A 19,436-nucleotide genomic window follows, 5' to 3' on the forward strand; every position below is an offset into this window, starting at 1 on the left:
TTGACCATCATCTGGGTCACTAAACTTAGTACAAATAAAAAATATTTACCGTATTTTTCGGACTATAAGTCGCAGTTTTTTTTCATAGTTTGGCCGGGGGTGCGACTTATACTCAGGAGCGACTATGTGTGAAATTATTAACACATTACCGTAAAATATCAAATATTATTTAGCTCATTCACGTAAGAGACTAGACGTATAAGATTTCATGGGATTTAGCGATTAGGAGTGACAGATTGTTTGGTAAACGTATAGCATGTTCTATATGTTATAGTTATTTGAATGACTCTTACCATATGTTACGTTAACATACCAGGCACGTTCTCAGTTGGTTATTTATGCGTCATATAACGTACACTTATTCAGCCTGTTGTTCACTATTCTTTATTTATTTTAAATTGCCTTTCAAATGTCTATTCTTGGTGTTGAGTTTTATCAAATACATTTCCCCCAAAAATGCGACTTATACTCCAGTGCGACTTATGTTTTTTTCCTTCTTTATTATGCATTTTCGGCCGGTGCGACTTATACTCCGGAGCGACTTATAGTCCGAAAAATGCGGTAGGTAAAATATTACATTTGTGACGACGAAAGAGCTACAATAGCTAAGAGTCACTGAAGCTGTTGGTTGAACTCGTCAACAAATTTAGTCACATTGTTATTTAGCATGACCCTGACTATACCTTTGATTTAACAATTTAACAATGAAAGGCCTTTCAGAGTCACTATTAATGGATATATGAACAAAAATACACGTGTCGTTCTTCTTCATTTCACAAAAGGTTGTATACATTACAATGTAATGTCATCAGTAATTAATTAGGCACATATTTAAAAACACACAGCTTAGCCAGTAGGGCATTTTAAGGAGTTTATTTTCGGGCAAGGCTCTGCGGCCCGTGATGTTTTTTTTATTGGTCCGCGGGCACATTACAGAAATAAAATTAAACCCCAAAATTATCTTACGTAAATGGGGTAATGACAAAAGACTGAAATGTTGACACTAATACCTATAGTAACAAAAAGCGTTATCTTTAAATATATACATGACCTTTTTTTTTAAGCCTTTTTACATGATACAAATATAAATACAAAAATAACAAAGTGGCCCCTTATATTATCTTATAATATAATATATAGTGGAAACAGTTTGGACAACCCTGATTTACAGTTTTCATAGCAAAAACTGCACTAGTTCCTATACTACAGTCAGGAAAATATATATCATCATTTTAAGTTAGTTATGAATAAAAATATTTACAAATAATTATTCAAATGGAAAAACAGTTTTCATTGAAGTCAAACTGGTAAACACGTTTCTACTTGTTCGACCTTATGTATAGCAATAGATACTACTATCTATCCTTGTTACAACGGAGATCAGTCGTCAAGGGATCGTGTTGAATGGTTTGGTGCAGCATCAGTGCCAGTAGACCGGCTCTGTTGGTCATAGCAGTCCTGACATTCCGCTCTTGTTCAAACAGCTCGTCCAACTTGTACCACTACAGGTGCAGAAACAATATAAGTTGTGAATAATACAGTGTGCACCTTAAAAATGTACTCTGTATTTATGTACCCACCACTCGGACTCGCTCCAAATCCACTTCAGCCCTCCTGAGCTTTTCCCAGTTGTAATGTTTGTTGCATTTCCGTTTGGAAACTCTGCAGTATTCTCCTGTCAACTCAAAGACGTTTTTTACCAAGGGACACCCACACACCTCGTCCACAGAAATCTAGTCGAAAGATGGATGAAATGGGAGAAAAACCCACAAAACCAAAGCAGGATTAGGTGCTTTATTGTGGATGACAGAAACGCAGTTGCCCTCACCTTAGGGTCTCTGGAATGTTCTGGACACAAAACTTGAAGCCTCTTGCAGTACGTTTTGCTTTGGGGATTGTACACGTCACAGAAAAGTCTGGTTGCTCTGCGGCGAAAAATACACAAAACAATAAAAAAAATTATACCGCGACTAAACTGACAGGAAGTTGCGTTTTTCCCCTACCCTTCGATTCTTGTAGGATACATGGAACCAAAGGAGGTCTGACTCTCGTACTGTGAAGATACAATGATACTTTTTCAACAATTTTCCTATGCCAATGTTTTCCTTTTATGTCTCAAGTTAAGAAGCAGCCACTACAATGTATGAAAATGTCACCTTTGCATAGCATCTCTCCATATGTCTCAGTGCCACTTTTGGATTGACAGGATGGCTGCAGGACACGCAAAAAATTTGCAGGTCTGTGTCTTCACCATCCCCTTCATTCACCTGCAAATAGGAGACAGAAAACAAAGGTTCAAATTTGTGCTGTCAAACTATGCATTTTTAAAAAATAATATTAAATCACACTTTTGAACTTTGATTAATCATGATTAATCACTAGGGCTGCAAATCTTTGGGTGTCCCACGATTCGATTCAATATCGATTGTTGGGGTCACGATTCGATTATAAATCGATTTTTTCGATTCAACGCGATTCTCGATTCAAAAACGATATTTTTCCGATTCAAAACGGTTCTCTATTCATTCAATACATAGGATTTCAGCAGGATCTACCCAAGTTTGCTGACATGCAAGCAGAGTAGTAGATTTTTGTGAAAAGCTTTTATAATTGTAAAGGACAATGTTTTATCAACTGATTGCAATAATGTAAATTTGTTTTAACTATTAAATGAACCAAAAATATGACTTATTTTATCTTTGTGAAAATATTGGACACAATGTGTTGTCAAGCTTATGAGATGCGATGCAAGTGTAAGCCACTGTGACACTACTGTTCATTTTTTTTTTTTTTTTTTTTTTAAATAAATGTCTAATGATAATGTCAATGAGGGATTTTTAATCACTGCTATGTTGAAATTGTCATTAATATTGATACTGTTGTTGATAATATTCATTTTTGTTTCATTACTTTTGGATTGTTCTGTGTCGTGTTTGTGTCTCCTCTCACTTGCTGTCTATTGCTGTTCTGAGTGTTGCTGGGTCGGGTTTGGATTTGGAATTGGATTGCATTGTCATGGTATTGCTGTGTATTGTTTTGTTGGATTGATTAATAAAAATAAATAAAAAAAATAGATTTTTGAAAAATGAGAATCGATACTGAATCGTACAATGTGAGAATGGCGATTTGAATTTGAATCGATTTTTTTCCACAACCCTATTAATCACAGTAAGTTACTGGCTTGCATAATTTGAATGAACAATTAGCCGCTTTTCAGGTGGTGTGTTTAAAGTAATGGAGCTTGTGCTATCAAAATTAACTGCGTGATTAATCTGCGTTTACACATGATTACCGTATTTTCCTGGACTATAAGGTGATACTTTTCCCCTAAGCTTTGAACCCTGCGGCTTATACAAATGTGCGACTAATGTATGGATTTTTCTTTGCCAGCGGCTAATTTATGGAATGGATTAAGCAAAGAAATCAAACAATGTACTAAAACGATTCACTGTTTACAAATTACAAGGAAGAGGAATCCTGATAACTTGAAGCTTATTAAAAAAGGAGAAAATCTTATTTATCTCATAAAAGATGAATAAAGACATAAATTACTTTTCTGTTTTGATTTTTGATCAGCTGTTTTACTGCCATGTTACAGGCACCGTTTGTAAACAATTGATGTATGTACATAAATGTTTTTATGTGACTATGTCATTTCACAAAGTACTAGTATAAATCTGCGCCTAATATAATATAGCCTAGTGCAGCTAATATATGAAATAATTTTGTTTTCTCCTAAAATTTAGTGGGTGTGGCCTGGAAAATACAGTCTGGGTTCACTCTAAACAGCTTTAGTTGAAATAAAAACTTCAGTATTCCTCACAGGATTACAAACTGTTTATTTCTGTGTGTGTCTGTGTGCCATTTTGAGTAATTGGCCATGACGCATGTGCATGTCATTTTTAGGGAGGCAAAGAGTAAGCAATACAAGTATGTTTAGAAATAAATAAAACAAATTATTCTGTTGCTTCTTTCGGCAGGCTGTCAAAAATAAAAGAGTTTAATCATTTTTTAAAAATCACATTATTTATGGACATACGCAGATTAATCACGCAATTTACTTTGACTCTATCTTAACCGCGGATGATTACCGTATTTTTCGGAGTATAAGTCGCACCGGCCGAAAATGCATAATAAAGAAGGAAAAAAACATATAAGTCGCACTGGAGTATAAGTCGCATTCTTTGGGGGAAATGTATTTGATAAAACCCAACACCAAGAATAGACATTTGAAAGGCAATTTAAAATAAATAAAGAATAGTGAACAACAGGCTGAATAAGTGTACGTTATATGACGCATAAATAACCAACTGAGAACGTGCCTGGTATGTTAACGTAACATATTATGGTAAGAGTCATTCAAATAACTATAACATATAGAACATGCTATACGTTTACCAAACAATCTGTCACTCCTAATCGCTAAATCCCATGAAATCTTATACGTCTAGTCTCTTACGTGAATGAGCTAAATAATATTATTTGATATTTTACGGTAATGTGTTAATAATTTCACACATAAGTCACTCCTGAGTATTAGTCGCACCCCCCGGCCAAACTATGAAAAAAACTGCGACTTATAGTCCGAAAAATATGGTACCTGAAAGGTTGTTATGCGATCGGTGATCAGGTCAATGCATACGTCAGTGCAAAGATGAGTGAGGAGACTTTGTTGTGCTCGCTGGCATAGTTTACTTCAAAATACACCCTGATGTGACTTAAAATAAAACAGTTAGCAAGTTTTGAAAAAATAAATGACGTGCATTCAAGTAAAACATTTGAAAAATGCTCCTGTATGACATTTGACAGTAAAATTGCCTTTGTGTCCAAATATCGGGGTATTTTTTAAGTTAATTCAAATAATGCAAGCGGGTAATAACCCATGATTAATCATGATTAATCCAAAGTCAAAAGTGTGAGTAATGTAATTTTTTAAATTAATCATTTGACAGCACTTGTCTAAATAATTGCTAAGTTGGCAACATTGATGCTTCCTGTTATGTCATCTTATTCTCTGGCAGACCAGGTGCATGTATGAGGTGTGTTAAAAAGCAGAGTTACGACGCCATCAACTGTATGTGGTTTAAACGACAATATCCACAACACATCTACTAAAGAAAGACAACATCACCTCCTCGTCTTGCTGCACCACCTGCTGCTTGGCCTTTGCGATGATGCCTTCCAGCTCGTGGAAGCGGCGCTCCATTTCGGTGAGGCGCAAGCGTGCGTTCTGCTGGTCCCTGCGAATGCGCTCCAGTTGCTTCTTCCCGTGCTCCTCTGCAATGCAGGGACTCTGCTGCCATTGCTGGATCCTCTGAGGGAGGATTTCATAAATTCGACTGTAGAGAAAGCCGTACACACACACACATTAGAGGGTGGCTATTATGCATTGTGTCTATTATTAGTGGATTGCAATGGATAAATGAGTAGTTCTGGTTTGAGTACAACCCCACAAGTGGAGATGATTTTAAGCTCGCTCGCAAGATAATTCTAGTCGGTCCATAAATTCATCAAAGTAGTTATCACAATTTTTAGATCATTTTTAATTGAATACGGTAATACTTTGTAATAATTGTTGTTGTTTTTTACAATTACCTGTTGCGGTTAATAGTATATATACCGTATTTTCCACACTATAAGGCGCACCTAAAAACCTCCAATTTTCTCAAAAGCTGACAGTGCACCTTATAATCCGGTGCACCCTACATATGGACCAATATTGAGCAACAACAGGTCTCACAACTCCAGCCTCTACTGTAGCGTCTATTCTATGCGTCTTATAATGCGGTGCGCCTTATATATGAACAAAGTTTTAAAATAGGCCATTCATTGAAGGTGCGCCTTATAATCCGGTGCGCCTTATAGTGCGGAAAATACGGTACTTTGAATGTTGTCTGTCTATCTGTGTTGGCCCTGCGATGAGGTGGCAACTTGTCCAGGGTGTACCCCGCCTTCCGCCCGATTGCAGCTGACATAGGCTCCAGCACCCCTCGCGACCCCGAATGGGACAAGCGGTAGAAAATGGATGGATGGATACCTCTTGAAGCTCATTAAGAGAATGCCAAGAGTGTGCGAAAAAGTAATCAGAGCAAAGGGTGGCTATTTTGAGAGTGCAGAAGATGATGTCAATGATGATTTGGCATCAATCTCCGAGAAAAGTCAAAGATATTCGGAGCGGAATATTCAAAATGGCTCACTGAATTTGTGGCATTTTGTGATGTTTAAACGGTGTTTTCACATACTTTGCGGATTGTAAATACAGTTGGATATGGTCACAATGAAACACAAATAAGCATATAAAGTCAACGTGTTTTTCCACTTCACTGATACTTTAAGTCAAATGGGTGCTCTATTTAGGTTATGTTCCATTGCAGCACTAGGGGGAGCAAAAGCGCTGACTTAAACTACAACAAAATTCAGCAAGAATGCAAAAATAATAATAAAACAATCCTTTTTTAGTGTGTTTTCTCTGTACGCATCTCACAAGGCACTAATAGATCTGAAAAAAGAAGTGGACGGTCTTACTTGGCAGCTAACTTCATGCCGCATTCCTCCGAGCAGTATTTGGAGTTGACTTTAGCAGACGTAACGCAGTTTGGCCCAAGACACTGACGTCGCCCTCCGTGATCTCGCACATCGCCCCTCTCACTGTGTCGATTTCGGTCCTTGTGCTTCTGCTTCTGTTTGTGGCGCCGGGACTCTTTCTGAACGACATCATTATTGTCCAGAGTGTTATCTTGTATGTTAGCACAATGAATTTTTCCATAAGAAGGTACCGATCTTACTTTCTTGTCGAACTTCTTTTCTCGTCTTTTGACATGTTTCACCTTCACGGCTTTCTTTCGCACGACAGAACTAAAAGGTGGCTCGTCGTCGTCGTCGTCAGTCCCCCACGCCTGGTAGGGAGGGGAGTCAAAAAAATGTATCAGCGTGCGGTTGCTAACAAAATGCCTTGAATTGAGTTGGCGAGAAAGTAAAATGTTGCGCTACCATGTTGTTGTTGATCCCCGCTGCTTTGTATTGGCGGTAGAGATCGGCCTCGCTGTCGTAGTCTTCAGAGTATCGTCTGCGTCTGTGGTGGTAGTTGTCCCTTCTCTCTCGCAAAGACATTTCCTCTTCTTTCACACGTAGCATTTTCTGTATATAACAAGAAGCAACAACAACAAAAATTATTATTTTAGAGTTACTGACAACTTTTAAAAGGTTTTTACTGCACACTTTTACTGAAACAATGTGCCCACTAAAACATTTTCATTAGCAATGTTCCCATTAGGGATTTATGCTGCCGATTCTGATACCAATCATCCATGAGTGAGATCGGCCTTTACCGATACCAAGCACATATATTACCTGTAATTTTTTTTAAAATTATTCACGGTGAGTGCTACTGACAATTTTAACAATATCAACACAATATTTAAACTAACTCCGTATTCTCTTGTATTACATATACTTGTTTGAGCAAAACATAGTCAATAGTACACATTAACTCCTATGTGTCAAAATCAAGGCCCCAGGGATGATATTTGATTAGTATTAGAACCGGCCCGCAGGCCACAGCCGCCTGCAGCTGTTTTGCACGCACCAATACTCCATCAGTGTTGGCGCTAGGAATTTTCAAAATGGGGTCCCACAGTACATTTTTGGGGTCCCATTTTTTTGTACCCGTTTTGAAAACAAATGATAAATGTATGCATTATCCTGTTATATCTCACATTTTATATTGTGTTTTGGAAAAAGGTTGTCATAAACATTAATTCATTTAAAAAAATAATACAAAAGAAAACACATTTTAATGCATATGTACAATTTTTCAGTTATAAACATTGATTCACTTTCTTCTTTCCTTCATGGAGCTAAACTTTACCACTGCCGGTATTTTTTTCTATATTTTTACTGTAATATTTTCAGAATGTGTTAGTTCTAAAAAGTAAGACAAAGAAAACAATCTGAAGTTGTCTTTATTTTTGAGTTTTAATGCCATGATTTTAATAGTCCGGCCCCTAGTGTGCACAGATTTTCCTCCATGCGGCCCCTGAGCTAAAATGAGTTTGACACCCACAAAATCGTAGCTAATTATTTAAATATTTGGGTTTTTGCTCTTAAAGTTCTCCTGTACGCAGGGAATTATCCTTGGAGTTTACACGCATACAGAAAAAAAAACAAAAAATGATTTTGAGAAAATAAAATATCACTCAAGTATTGCTCGTATACTGATACTACCCTTGATATCGACACCACCAAGTTACGGATCGATCCGTCAACCTCTTAAAAGGGGAGCTGCACTTTTTGGGGAATTTTGCCTATCATTCAAAATCCTTATGGAAGAGAAGAACACATATGTTTTTCTTTTTTTATGCATTCTAAATATTAAATAAATGCAATCTAAGGAGCCTGTGGGAGTCGCTCTATTCTCCCTATTAAAACCCTTAAAAACATCCAAACACCTCCATTAAGGTTTTATATACATGGTGTAAGTATATATGTAATGTAATAACGGACACATTTATAATAAAATTTAATATTTACGTATTTTGATCATTTTAAGCATACATCGCGCATTAATTTTAAAAACGCATCACGACGTTCGCTTTTTTAATTTTTTTTTTATAAAGATCATTGATTACAGCTGAGATAGGCTCCAGCACCCTTCGCAACCTCAAAAGGGACAAGCAGTAGAAAATGGATGGATGGATGATTACTACTCACTGTAGACTTTGAGAGTCTGCAGTGAGTAGTCTAATAATCATGATAAAACATCACTTACTGTATACAATGTCTGCGGTCACTAGGATGTTCATATAATCTCATTTAGATGAAGAATAACTCATAGTCCTTATGAAGAAACGGGGGGTGACACAAAGTGTCTTTTCGTGTCGTTCTCGCCATTTCCGGGTACAAATTCGGTATCAAACTGTACCAACTTGTCGGATTACGTCCTCGTCCTTCTACTATCCAGGTGAGAGGCATGATTTATGATCTACAAAAAACTTTCACGAGCAACGGAAGCATCTTACCACTCGATGATGTAAACACAGGCGCCACTGTAAATAGTTTGTCTGCGTTAGCGTTTATAATAACAATATCACTAATACTTGGTTAATATTCAAGTCACGAAATGTAAATGGAGTATTGTTGTCGCTTTTTGGATGTTTTTTTTATTGGGTCTTATACCGTATTTTTCGGACTATAAGTGGCAGTTTTTTTCATAGTTTGGCCGGGGGTGCGACTTATTCTCAGGAGCGACTTATGTGTGAAATTATTAACACATTACCGTAAAATATCAAATAATATTATTTAGCTCATTCACGTAAGAGACTAGACGTATAAGATTTCATGGGATTTAGCGATTAGGAGTGACAGATTGTTTGGTAAACGTATAGCATGATCTATATGTTATAGTTATTTGAATGACTCTTACCATAATATGTTACTTTAACATACCAGGCACGTTCTCAGTTGGTTATTTATGCGTCATATAACGTACACTTATTCAGCCTGTTGTTCACTATTCTTTATTTATTTTAAATTGCCTTTCAAATGTCTATTCTTGGTGTTGGCTTTTATCAAATAAATTTCCCCAAAAAATGCGACTTATACTCCAGTGCGACTTATATATGTTTTTTTCCTTCTTTATTATGCATTTTCGGCCGGTGCGACTTATACTCCGGAGCGACTTATACTCCGAAAAATACGGTAGTCGGAATAGAGAACCTCACATCGGCTCCGCTGTAAGCGGACCTTTATTTATGTTTACATACGAGTTACAATGCATAAAAAAAAGAAGACATCCGTCATGTTTTTCATAATGATTGTGAATGATAGGCAAAATTTAAAAAAAACTGCAGTTCCCCTTTAAGTGTAGTGTACTGACTGTGACAATGCTGACACACCAACAGCTGTTCTCTCTATAGACTCTTATTAATACACTTGTTAATTTACTGTTAATAGCTGCTTACTTTCTGCTTACTTTTTTTTTTTTAAAAAAGAAAAATCTTGACACGTCTGTTCTTTCTAACTTTAGGCCTATCTCTCAGTTACCCTTTCTGTCCAAAATCCTTGAGAGAGTAGTGTATGTCCAGTTACAATCTTTTCTAGCTGCAAATAACATCCACGAGAAATTCCAATCTGGTTTCAAAACATCTCACAGCACTGAAACGGCACTCCTGAGGGTGCAAAACGATCTGCTTCTGGCCGCTGACTCTGGTAGTCCTGTGATCCTGATGCTTCTGGACCTCACAGCTGCCTTTGACACAGTGGATCACAGGATTCTACTGTCACGACTGAAGCAGTACGTGGGCATCTCAGGTGTAGCCCTAAGCTGGTTTCAGTCCTACCTAACTGACCGGAGTTTCTCTGTGCAGCTAGGAGACTTTCTCTCCTCGGTGGCCCCCCTTACCTGTGGTGTTCCTCAGGGGTCAATCCTGGGTCCCATACTCTTCCTACTGTACATTCTACCTTTAGGTGAAATCCTGGTCAAGCACAATGTCCCATTCCACTGTTATGCCGATGATGTTCAGATCTATTTACCTCTTAAGGCCACAGGACAGGTCGCACTTCAACCACTGCTTGACTGTCTGACTGACATTAAAGCATGGATGAGTGCTAACTTCCTCAACCTTAATGAGAGCAAGACCGAGATAATCATCTTCGGCGATACATCTCCAGTCTCGTTTGTCAGTGCTCTAGGTCCTCTGGGTGTAAACATCCGGTCCTCCGTGAGAAATCTCGGTGTGATCTTTGATAGTGCCTTCAAATTCACCAAACAGGTCAGCTCAGTGGTTAGTACCAGCTTTTACCATCTCAGAACCCTAGCAAAGACCAAGGCTTATCTCTCCCAGAGCGACCTGGAGGCCGCTATCCACGCCTTCATCACACACCGGCTAGACAACAATAACTCACTGTACGCTGGCATTGATCAGGCATCACTCCGCCGTTTGCAGCTTGTGCAAAACGCGGCTGCCCGTCTCCTCACCAGTACCAAAAAACGCGAGCACATCACCCCAGTGCTGGCCTCACTCCACTGGCTCCCTGTCCTTCACCGCATTGATTTTAAATTACTTTTAATTGTTTTTAAATCCCTAAATGGTCTGGCCCCACAATACTTGACCGAGCTGCTGCATCACCATACCTCGTCTAGAGCCTTGAGGTCAGCTGACCAAATGCTTTTGGCAGTCCCCAGATCCAGGCTAAAGACCAGAGGGGACAGAGCCTTTTCCGTTGCCGCCCCTAAGCTCTGGAACAGCCTTCCCCTCCACATTAGGTCAGCCCGGAGCCTGGGGGTCTTCAAAACTCTCCTTAAGACCTAGCTCTTCTCGCTGGCCTTTGACCCGAGCTGAGTCCGCCCACTAGGCCACCATTTCTAGTCCCCCCCGCCCCCCTCCCACCCCTTCGCTTTAGTTGTATTTTTCAATTTGTCGCACTTTTATTATTATTTTTTATTCTGCAAATTTTTAAAAACTTTTTATTCGACCCCTTTTACCGTATTGCATTTGCACTATCTTGTTTAGCACACTCATTGTTTATGTTCTTTGTTTTTGTTTTTTTGTTTTTTTTTGTTTGTTTTGTTTTGTTTAGTATTTTTTTTGTTTTGTTTTGTTTTTTGTTTGCTCCATGCTTTTTTAACCTGTAAAGCACTTTGGTTCAATCTAAAAAGTTGTTGAAAATGTGCTATATAAATAAAGTTGACTTGACTTGACTTGCTGTAACGTGATTCCCTCTACACTTCTTAAACTTTACTAAACACAGCCGCGAGCATAGCTATTAGCATGCCTGCTCCTTGCTTGTTCTGGGTGTGTAACATGTTTAGCCACGTCCTCCAGGGATAAATAATGATATCTAAGATATTAAGAAATTTAATTTATTGGACGTAATGGAGGTGATTATTATTGGCTTAGGGGAGCAGCTTCACACTGTGTATGGAGACACAGAATTATCTGCTAGCTTGTCAGCCCGTGGACTAAATATAAATACGGCAACAGCGATCACGTACTTTTTCACTCAAATCTGATCGGTGATGATCGATCGGCACATTCCTATAACAAGGCAGAATTGTTTTATATTATTACACTTACCCTTGCTCGGACTTCACATTGTCTAAATCTGCATTTCTGCCTTATTTTATTGGGACCCCCAAACTTCTTCATGTCTTTGCAGAAGTCACACTGGGCACAGTCCTCCGTCCTTCGGCACGGCTCACATTCACCACACATTCGAACAGAACGCTTCACCTGCAACACGTTAAAAGAGTAGCTGTAAGTAAGTGGATAAAACACACTTCATAGCTTCAATGTGTATTTTAGGGAAAATATGCGTTTTATTCATATCTGACAAAACAACAATTTTCCTGCTTGCCATAACAGTCATTCTTTTTTTCCTAATAAATGCACATCATCAACATTGATATTGCATTTTTAACAAGTGTGCATTGATAAATAATAAAAAAAAACAGATTTTTTTTTAAAAAACCTACACACCACCGCTCTCATGTGCGCTCTATTGCAGCGATCATGCGTAAAGTACAGTACAGGCCAAAAGTTTGGACACACCTTTCAGGTGACTACCTCTTGAAGCTCATCGAGAGAATGCCAAGAGTGTGCAAAGCAGTAATCAGAGCAAAGGGTGGCTATTTTGAAGAAACTAGAATATAAAACATGTTTTCCGTTTTTTCACCTTTTTTGTTAAGTACATAACGCCACATGTGTTCATTCGTAGTTTTGATGCCTTCAGTGACAATGTAAATAGTCATGAAAATAAAGAAAACGCATTGAACGAGAAGGTGTGTCCAAACTTTTGGCATGTACTGTGTTTCTACATATTTAAGGTTCCGGGCACTCTAGCGATCCATATTTAATCAATTTTCATTTGTTACTCATTAAATGATTAATCAAAGCAACATAATATAAATTAAAGCTGTGTTCTAATCAAATTATTCAACATAATTGATTAATGGTTGCAGCCCGAGTCACTTATATAGAATAATATTGATAATGATGTTGCTAACATAGACTTAGACAAATTTTACTGATCCCCCAGAGAAATTGTTTGATCACAATAGCTCAGTTACAAGAAGAAAAGATAAACACTAAAAAAAAAAGAAAAAAAATTAAGGAATAAATAACACCAACTATACAAAATCGTTAGAATATATTAAGAAAGCAATAGAATGGATAGACTATAGAATACAATTAACACAAGAAACATGGAATGAATAACTAAGTAAGTAAATACAATGTAAATTTACACTAAATACAAAGAAAAAGACAGCAATGTACATAGAATGTAACTGAAGAGAACACACCCGTGTATTCCTCGTATTGTTGTCGAATGCATATTTACCGCAGGTCATTCCACTTATAACACAAAGCTGTACAAATCTGCACAGAGTATAATCATTTTTCTGATATGCAAAATGTGTTTTATAGTGTTATTAAGCATTGCTCTTCCCTTACTCAATTTTAATTTTCATTAGTACTACTATGCATTTTCTACTGCAGTCATGCATTCAAATGATGATGGATTATATTTATGTACTGGGAACCCATCATTTATTCACTCAGCCATAATGGTAAGCTACTTTTTGTAGCCACAGCTGCACTGGGGGTAGACCAGGGGTCGGCAACCCAAAATGTTGAAAGACCAAAAATACAAAAAAAATAAAAATCTGTCTGGAGCCGCAAAAAATTAAAAGCCTTCTTTCTATAAGTGATATAATGAAGTCAACACATGATATAAGTGTTTGTATTAGCTATAATAGCCTACTATCAAAATAACTATGTGTCGCAGGCTGACACAAATCTTCGTTGACAGAAATGTTGAAATGTATTATTCATTCTACCCATTTTTACAACATTGAAAAACATTAGTAAAACGCAGGCTTCTCAGGGGGTGGGATAACTCCTGGAAATTACTGGCTTAGAATGGCCAAAGGAATAGATCTGTGTCCAAGTAAAAAGGAAATGGCGGGCTGTCTTCTTCGAATGGATTTATAACAATCTATGCAAGCTGGGTTACGTTTGCTGTGGTCTATAATGGCACACAAACCACTTTCAGAAATGCAGGCAATATTACATACAGATACTATGTCATTTGAAATGCAGATATAAATTAAATACTCAGAGGAGATAAGTAAAGGAAACTAAATGAGCTCAAATATACCTACAAGTGAGGCATAATGATGCAATATGTACATACAGCTAGCCTAAATAGCATGTTAGCATCATTTAGCTTGCAGTCATGCACTGACCAAATATGCCTGATAAGCACTCCACACAAGTCAATAACATCAACAAAGCTCACCTTTGTGCATTGACACAGCATGAAAAGATTGGTGGACAAAATGAGACAAAGAATGAGTGGCATAAAATGTGTCTTTTTCTGGCATCTTTGAAGAAAGTTATACATGTAAACCAACTACGGTGAGTTCAAAGACCGCCAAAATTAGTGGGACAAACCGTCGCTCACCAAATCCTCTCATCAGAGAATCATGTTTAATATAAACAATGGGATTTCTAACAATTAGGGAGGTTTGTGCCATGTTGTCCTCCTACAGAAACCATATTAAAACTAAATTATTTTATTTTCTTCATCTTTTTCTATTTTCATACATTTTTGAAAAAGCTCCAGGGAGCCACCAGGGTGTCGCTAAAGAGCCTCATGTGGCTCTAGAGCAGCAGGTTGCAGACCCCTGGGGTAGACTGACGAAATGTCCACCTACGGCCCCTCCGACCACCACCAAACATTCATTTACATTCATACACCAGTGTGTGCAGCACTGGGAGCAAGGTGGGTAAGGTGTCTTGCCCAAGGACACAACGGCAGTGACTACAATGGCAAAAGCTGGATTCGTCCTGCGTTACCGTCTGAGCCACGCCGCCCCGATGTGGGATACATATACAGTACAGGCCAAAAGTTTGGACACACCTTCTCCTCACTCAATGCGTTTTCTTTATTTTCATGGCTACTTACAATGTAGATTGTCCCTGAAGGCATCAAAACTATGAATGAACACATGTGGAGTTATGTACTTAACAAAAATGTGAAATAACTGAAAACATGTTTTATATTCTAGTTTCTTCAAAATAGCCACCCTTTGCTCTGATTACTGCTTCGCACACTCTTAGCATTCTCTCGATGACCTTCAAGCACACCTGTGAAGTGAAAACCATTTCAGGTGACTACCTCTTGAAGCTCATCTAGGGAATGCGAAGAGTGTGCGAAAAAGTAATCAGAGCAAAGGGTGGCTATATTGAAGAAACTAGAATATAAAACATGTTTTCAGTTATTTCACCTTTTTTATCTTAAGTACATAACTCCACGTGTTCATTCATAGTTTTGATGCCTTCAGTGACAATCTACAATGTAAATAGTCATGAAAATAAAGAAAATGCATTGAATGAGAAGGTGTATCCAAACTTTTGGCCTGTACTGTAGTTCATCTCATCTTTTCTTATCTTATACAGATTTGGATAACTCACTTTTGATCCACGCCGCCTTTCACTCCTGTAGTCTGGAGTGCTCGGGGTGCTGTATTGTCGTTCCGTTCTATCAGAGTCCGGTTCCCTCTCTCGGTTTTTCTTCTCTTTTCTATACTTTATTTCCAGAAATGGGTTTTCATCTGGTGACAGGAGGAAGACATCGATATTTGTCTCAATTTGACCCATAATGAATGCTGTAATAATAATAATAATAATAATGGAAGTATAAGTGTTTGTATATAGTATATTATTGGTACAAATGTTTAACCAACACATGTACAGGGATATTTCACATGTCTCTACTGTGTATATATTTGAACAGTGTTTATGTTGTGTAAAGATAACGCATATTTCTAGGAAACTCATCATATATTTGAAATCGTTTATAGGGTTAGGCGAAATAAGTGCTCAACTTCAGCCTAAACCCTTTTGGTATGTACACTGCAAAAACTGAAATCTAAGTAAGATTAAATATCTTAAATAAGGGTGATATTTGCTTATTTTCTGTCTGATAAGATAATTCTTCTCACTAAGCAGATTTTATGTTAGAGTGTTTTACTTGTTTTAAGGGTTTTGGTCCTAAATTATCTCAGGAAGATATTACAGCTTGTAGCTGAGATTTTATGACCTATATTGAGTGAAACATGCTTGAAACGAGAATATCAACTGATGCAAAGCTGTGTTGTTAACACTCACAAGTATAAAACTACTTTTTTAAAGTAATAATTTCTTACTTCAAGCATGAAAAAAAAAATCATGATGCCGAGCGCATATCATTATGTCAAGATAATGGCACTAGCATTTACTTAATTTAAGAATATTTTCCAACATATTGAGCAAAAAGTTCTCTTTTTTTTTTTCTACCAAGAAAAGTGCACTTTTTATTAGTGAGAATATACTTATTTTAAGGTATTTTTTGGGTTCATTGAGGTTAGCTAATTTTACTTGTTTTGGAAAGTCTTGACCAGCCAAATTTTCTTGTTATATTGGCAGATAATTTTGCTTAGTTCAAATAAAATACCCCTAATTTTTGTATTTTTTTTCTTCTTGTTTTTGAACACTGACTTTTTGCAGTGTAACATTGTCAATTTATGAATGTACAACTGTTTGTTTATGTAAAACTGTTTGTTTATTTTGTTGACCACTGACCGAAGAAATAATAAACTAACTAACTAACTAACTGTAAGCAGGGCTAAGATGTTTTGATAAATCACCTCTGCAGCTCATGCAGTACCACTCTCGGATAGCCTTGGCCATCTTCTCCGTGATATTGATACAGTTGCCATGGAACCACTCGTTGCAGTTATCACAGCCACTGTGAGGAACAAAAACAATACTTAGTTAATGAGAATGCACGTGCACAGACTGAAATAATTAAACAGGTGTGTGTGTGTGTGTGTGTGTGTGTGTGTGTGTGTGTGTGCATACATCATGAAACCATTGATGTGCGATTTCCTGCAAATGCAATACAGTGGTGCATTCTCCACATCCATACTGCCGGATTCTGGTCCTGGTGCAGGATCAACGTCAGATGCTTCGCTTTCCTAAGAAACACAAACATATTATTGCATTGCATTTAATCATTGTTACCTGTGGTAATGCCACTATGATACAACATTTGTATTATAATCCTTAAACAAAGTAACAGTGAAACTCATGGGAATAATCACTGAATGGAGAACTGGGGGTGGGATTAAATAAGTTATCTTCTTCGCACTCCCTTTCAGGCAAAACTGGAGAATCGTGCATTACATACTATACATTAGGGGTGTGGGAAAAAAATCGATTCGATTCGATTTTTTTTTTAATCGATTTATTTTTTTTGATTTTTTCTTTTTTTAATTAATCAATCCAACAAAACAATACACAGCAATACCATAACAATGCAATCCAATTCCAAAACCAAACCCGACCCAGCAACACTCAGAACTGCAATAAACAGAGCAATTGAGAGGAGACACAAACACTACACAGAACAAACCAAAAGTAGTGAAACAAAAATGAATATGATCAACAACGGTATCAATATTAGTTACAATTTCAACATAGCAGTGATTAAAAGTCCCTCATTGACATTATCATTAGACATTTATAAAAATGTAAAAAAATGAATAGGGTCACAGTGGCTTGCTTACACTTGCATCACATCTCATAAGCTTGACAACGCACTGTGTCCAACATTTTCAAAAAGATAAAATAAGTCATATTTTTGGTTCATTTAATAGTTAAAACAAATTTACATTATTGCAATCAGTTGATAAAACATTGTCCTTTACAATTATAAAAGCTTTTTACAAAAATCTACTACTCTGCTTGCATGTCAGCAGACTGGGGTAGATCCTGCTGAAATCCTATGTATTGAATGAATAGAGAATCGTTTTGAATCGGGAAAATATCGTTTTTGAATCGAGAATCGCGTTGAATCGAAAAAAAAAATCGATTTTGAATCAAATCGTGACCCCAAGAATCGATATTGAATCGAATCGTGGGACACCCAAAGATTCGCAGCCCTACTATTTATTACCTTTTGCACTATATTAATTTATATTATTATGTGTTGTCAACTTTGTACTTTTTTTTTTTTATGTCATTGCCTGAAATAAATAAATACATGAAAAATGAATGAATGAAAAATTGCATGACACAAAACGTATTTAAACAGAACGACCGGTTTGTTTACACATACACTTTCCAGTAGCTATGCTAAATTGCTACAGAATTACAATACCTGCGTGCTAATTTAGGGTTAAAAACCATTCATGTTGACGTTAATGGTACTTTAATCACAATGTCTGCATAATGAGAGTTACCGTGCTAGGGTGCTACCATGGAAAACACATAAGATGTGGCGGAAATTAGGCCATATTTAGATGGACTAACCAAAAAGACATAATGCAGTTAGGTCTTTCATTTGGAAAACGTAGGCGCATGTCACCGCTTACCATTGAATTGGATTTGTGGTGCCTGAAGTCGTAGAAAAAAAGCCAAAAGTTAATGTCGCGTAGACAGGCACACTCTTAGCGCGCTAACCAACACTAGCTCTGCGCGTCGCCTACGAAAACTACGTCATCACATTCGGTCAAACTCGTACATGCTCGTAGAAAACACAATTCTCATTGGTCAATGTTCTTCTTCTACGGCTGCAAATGAGTAGCTAAAAAACAGCCCGCCTCCTTCAGGACATTTACTGCAATGTTTTGAGATGTGATAAAGTGCAGCCTAATTTTGTCATGTTTAATGGACATGTACATAACCTTTAAGAGGTGAGTATGGCTTTGATTAGCTAAATAATTTTAACAAAAAAAGCAACATTGGTTTTAAGATAAAAAGAAGAGATTATTATATTATTGTTATTATAATAACAATAATATAATAATCGGTGGAAAATAAATGGTGAATTCTGAGGGATTTTACCTGGTTCCTACTAATGTGTTGAATGGTATCAAGTTAGCATAAATAAAGTATCTGTTGTGGCAAAAAAAATTATAATAAATTTTTATATATATATATATATATATATATATATATATATATATATATATATATATATATATACTTTATTTAGCATACTTTATTTATGCTCACTATTTTTTATTATTTTTTTGATAATATTTATTTATTCATTTGATATGGAAATCATAATACAGGTACTGAAAGAAAAAAAACAGTATATATATATATATATATATATATATATATATATATATATATATATATATATATATATATATATATATATACTTTATTTAGCATACTTTATTTATGCTCACTATTTTTTATTATTTTTTTGATAATATTTATTTATTCATTTGATATGGAAATCATAATACAGGTACTGAAAGAAAAAAAACAGCCCCCCCCCCCCCCAAAAAAAAATATAATACCAAAAAATACAAAATTAAAAAAATACAAAATAAATACAAAAATAATAATAAAAGTAAAATAATAATAACACCCCCT

The 19,436-nt window shown here is 36.6% G+C and overlaps 1 protein-coding gene across 2 annotated transcripts; it reads right to left on the reverse strand.

Moving 5' to 3' along the window:
• Positions 1-854: 854 nt before the first annotated feature.
• Positions 855-18,574, reverse strand: cxxc1b (CXXC finger protein 1b). 2 transcript variants are annotated; one of them, XM_062046271.1, is made up of 14 exons: positions 18,419-18,574; positions 16,905-17,020; positions 16,691-16,791; positions 15,477-15,616; positions 12,075-12,230; positions 6,991-7,137; positions 6,786-6,896; positions 6,526-6,704; positions 5,132-5,339; positions 2,157-2,267; positions 2,004-2,053; positions 1,829-1,925; positions 1,581-1,733; positions 855-1,502 (listed from the first exon to the last, which is right to left on the reverse strand). In XM_062046271.1, the coding sequence occupies exons 1-14, from the start codon at positions 18,419-18,421 to the stop codon at positions 1,356-1,358; spliced, it is 1,719 nt and encodes a 572-aa protein (XP_061902255.1). In that variant the 5' UTR covers positions 18,422-18,574; the 3' UTR covers positions 855-1,355. The 2 variants fall into 2 exon arrangements, with proteins under 2 accessions (XP_061902255.1, XP_061902248.1); XM_062046264.1 differs by having other exon boundaries at positions 6,526-6,896.
• Between the last annotated feature and the right edge of the window lie 862 nt (positions 18,575-19,436).

Source organism: Entelurus aequoreus, linkage group LG01 (assembly GCF_033978785.1).
Source record: "Entelurus aequoreus isolate RoL-2023_Sb linkage group LG01, RoL_Eaeq_v1.1, whole genome shotgun sequence".
NCBI lineage: Eukaryota > Metazoa > Chordata > Actinopteri > Syngnathiformes > Syngnathidae > Entelurus > Entelurus aequoreus.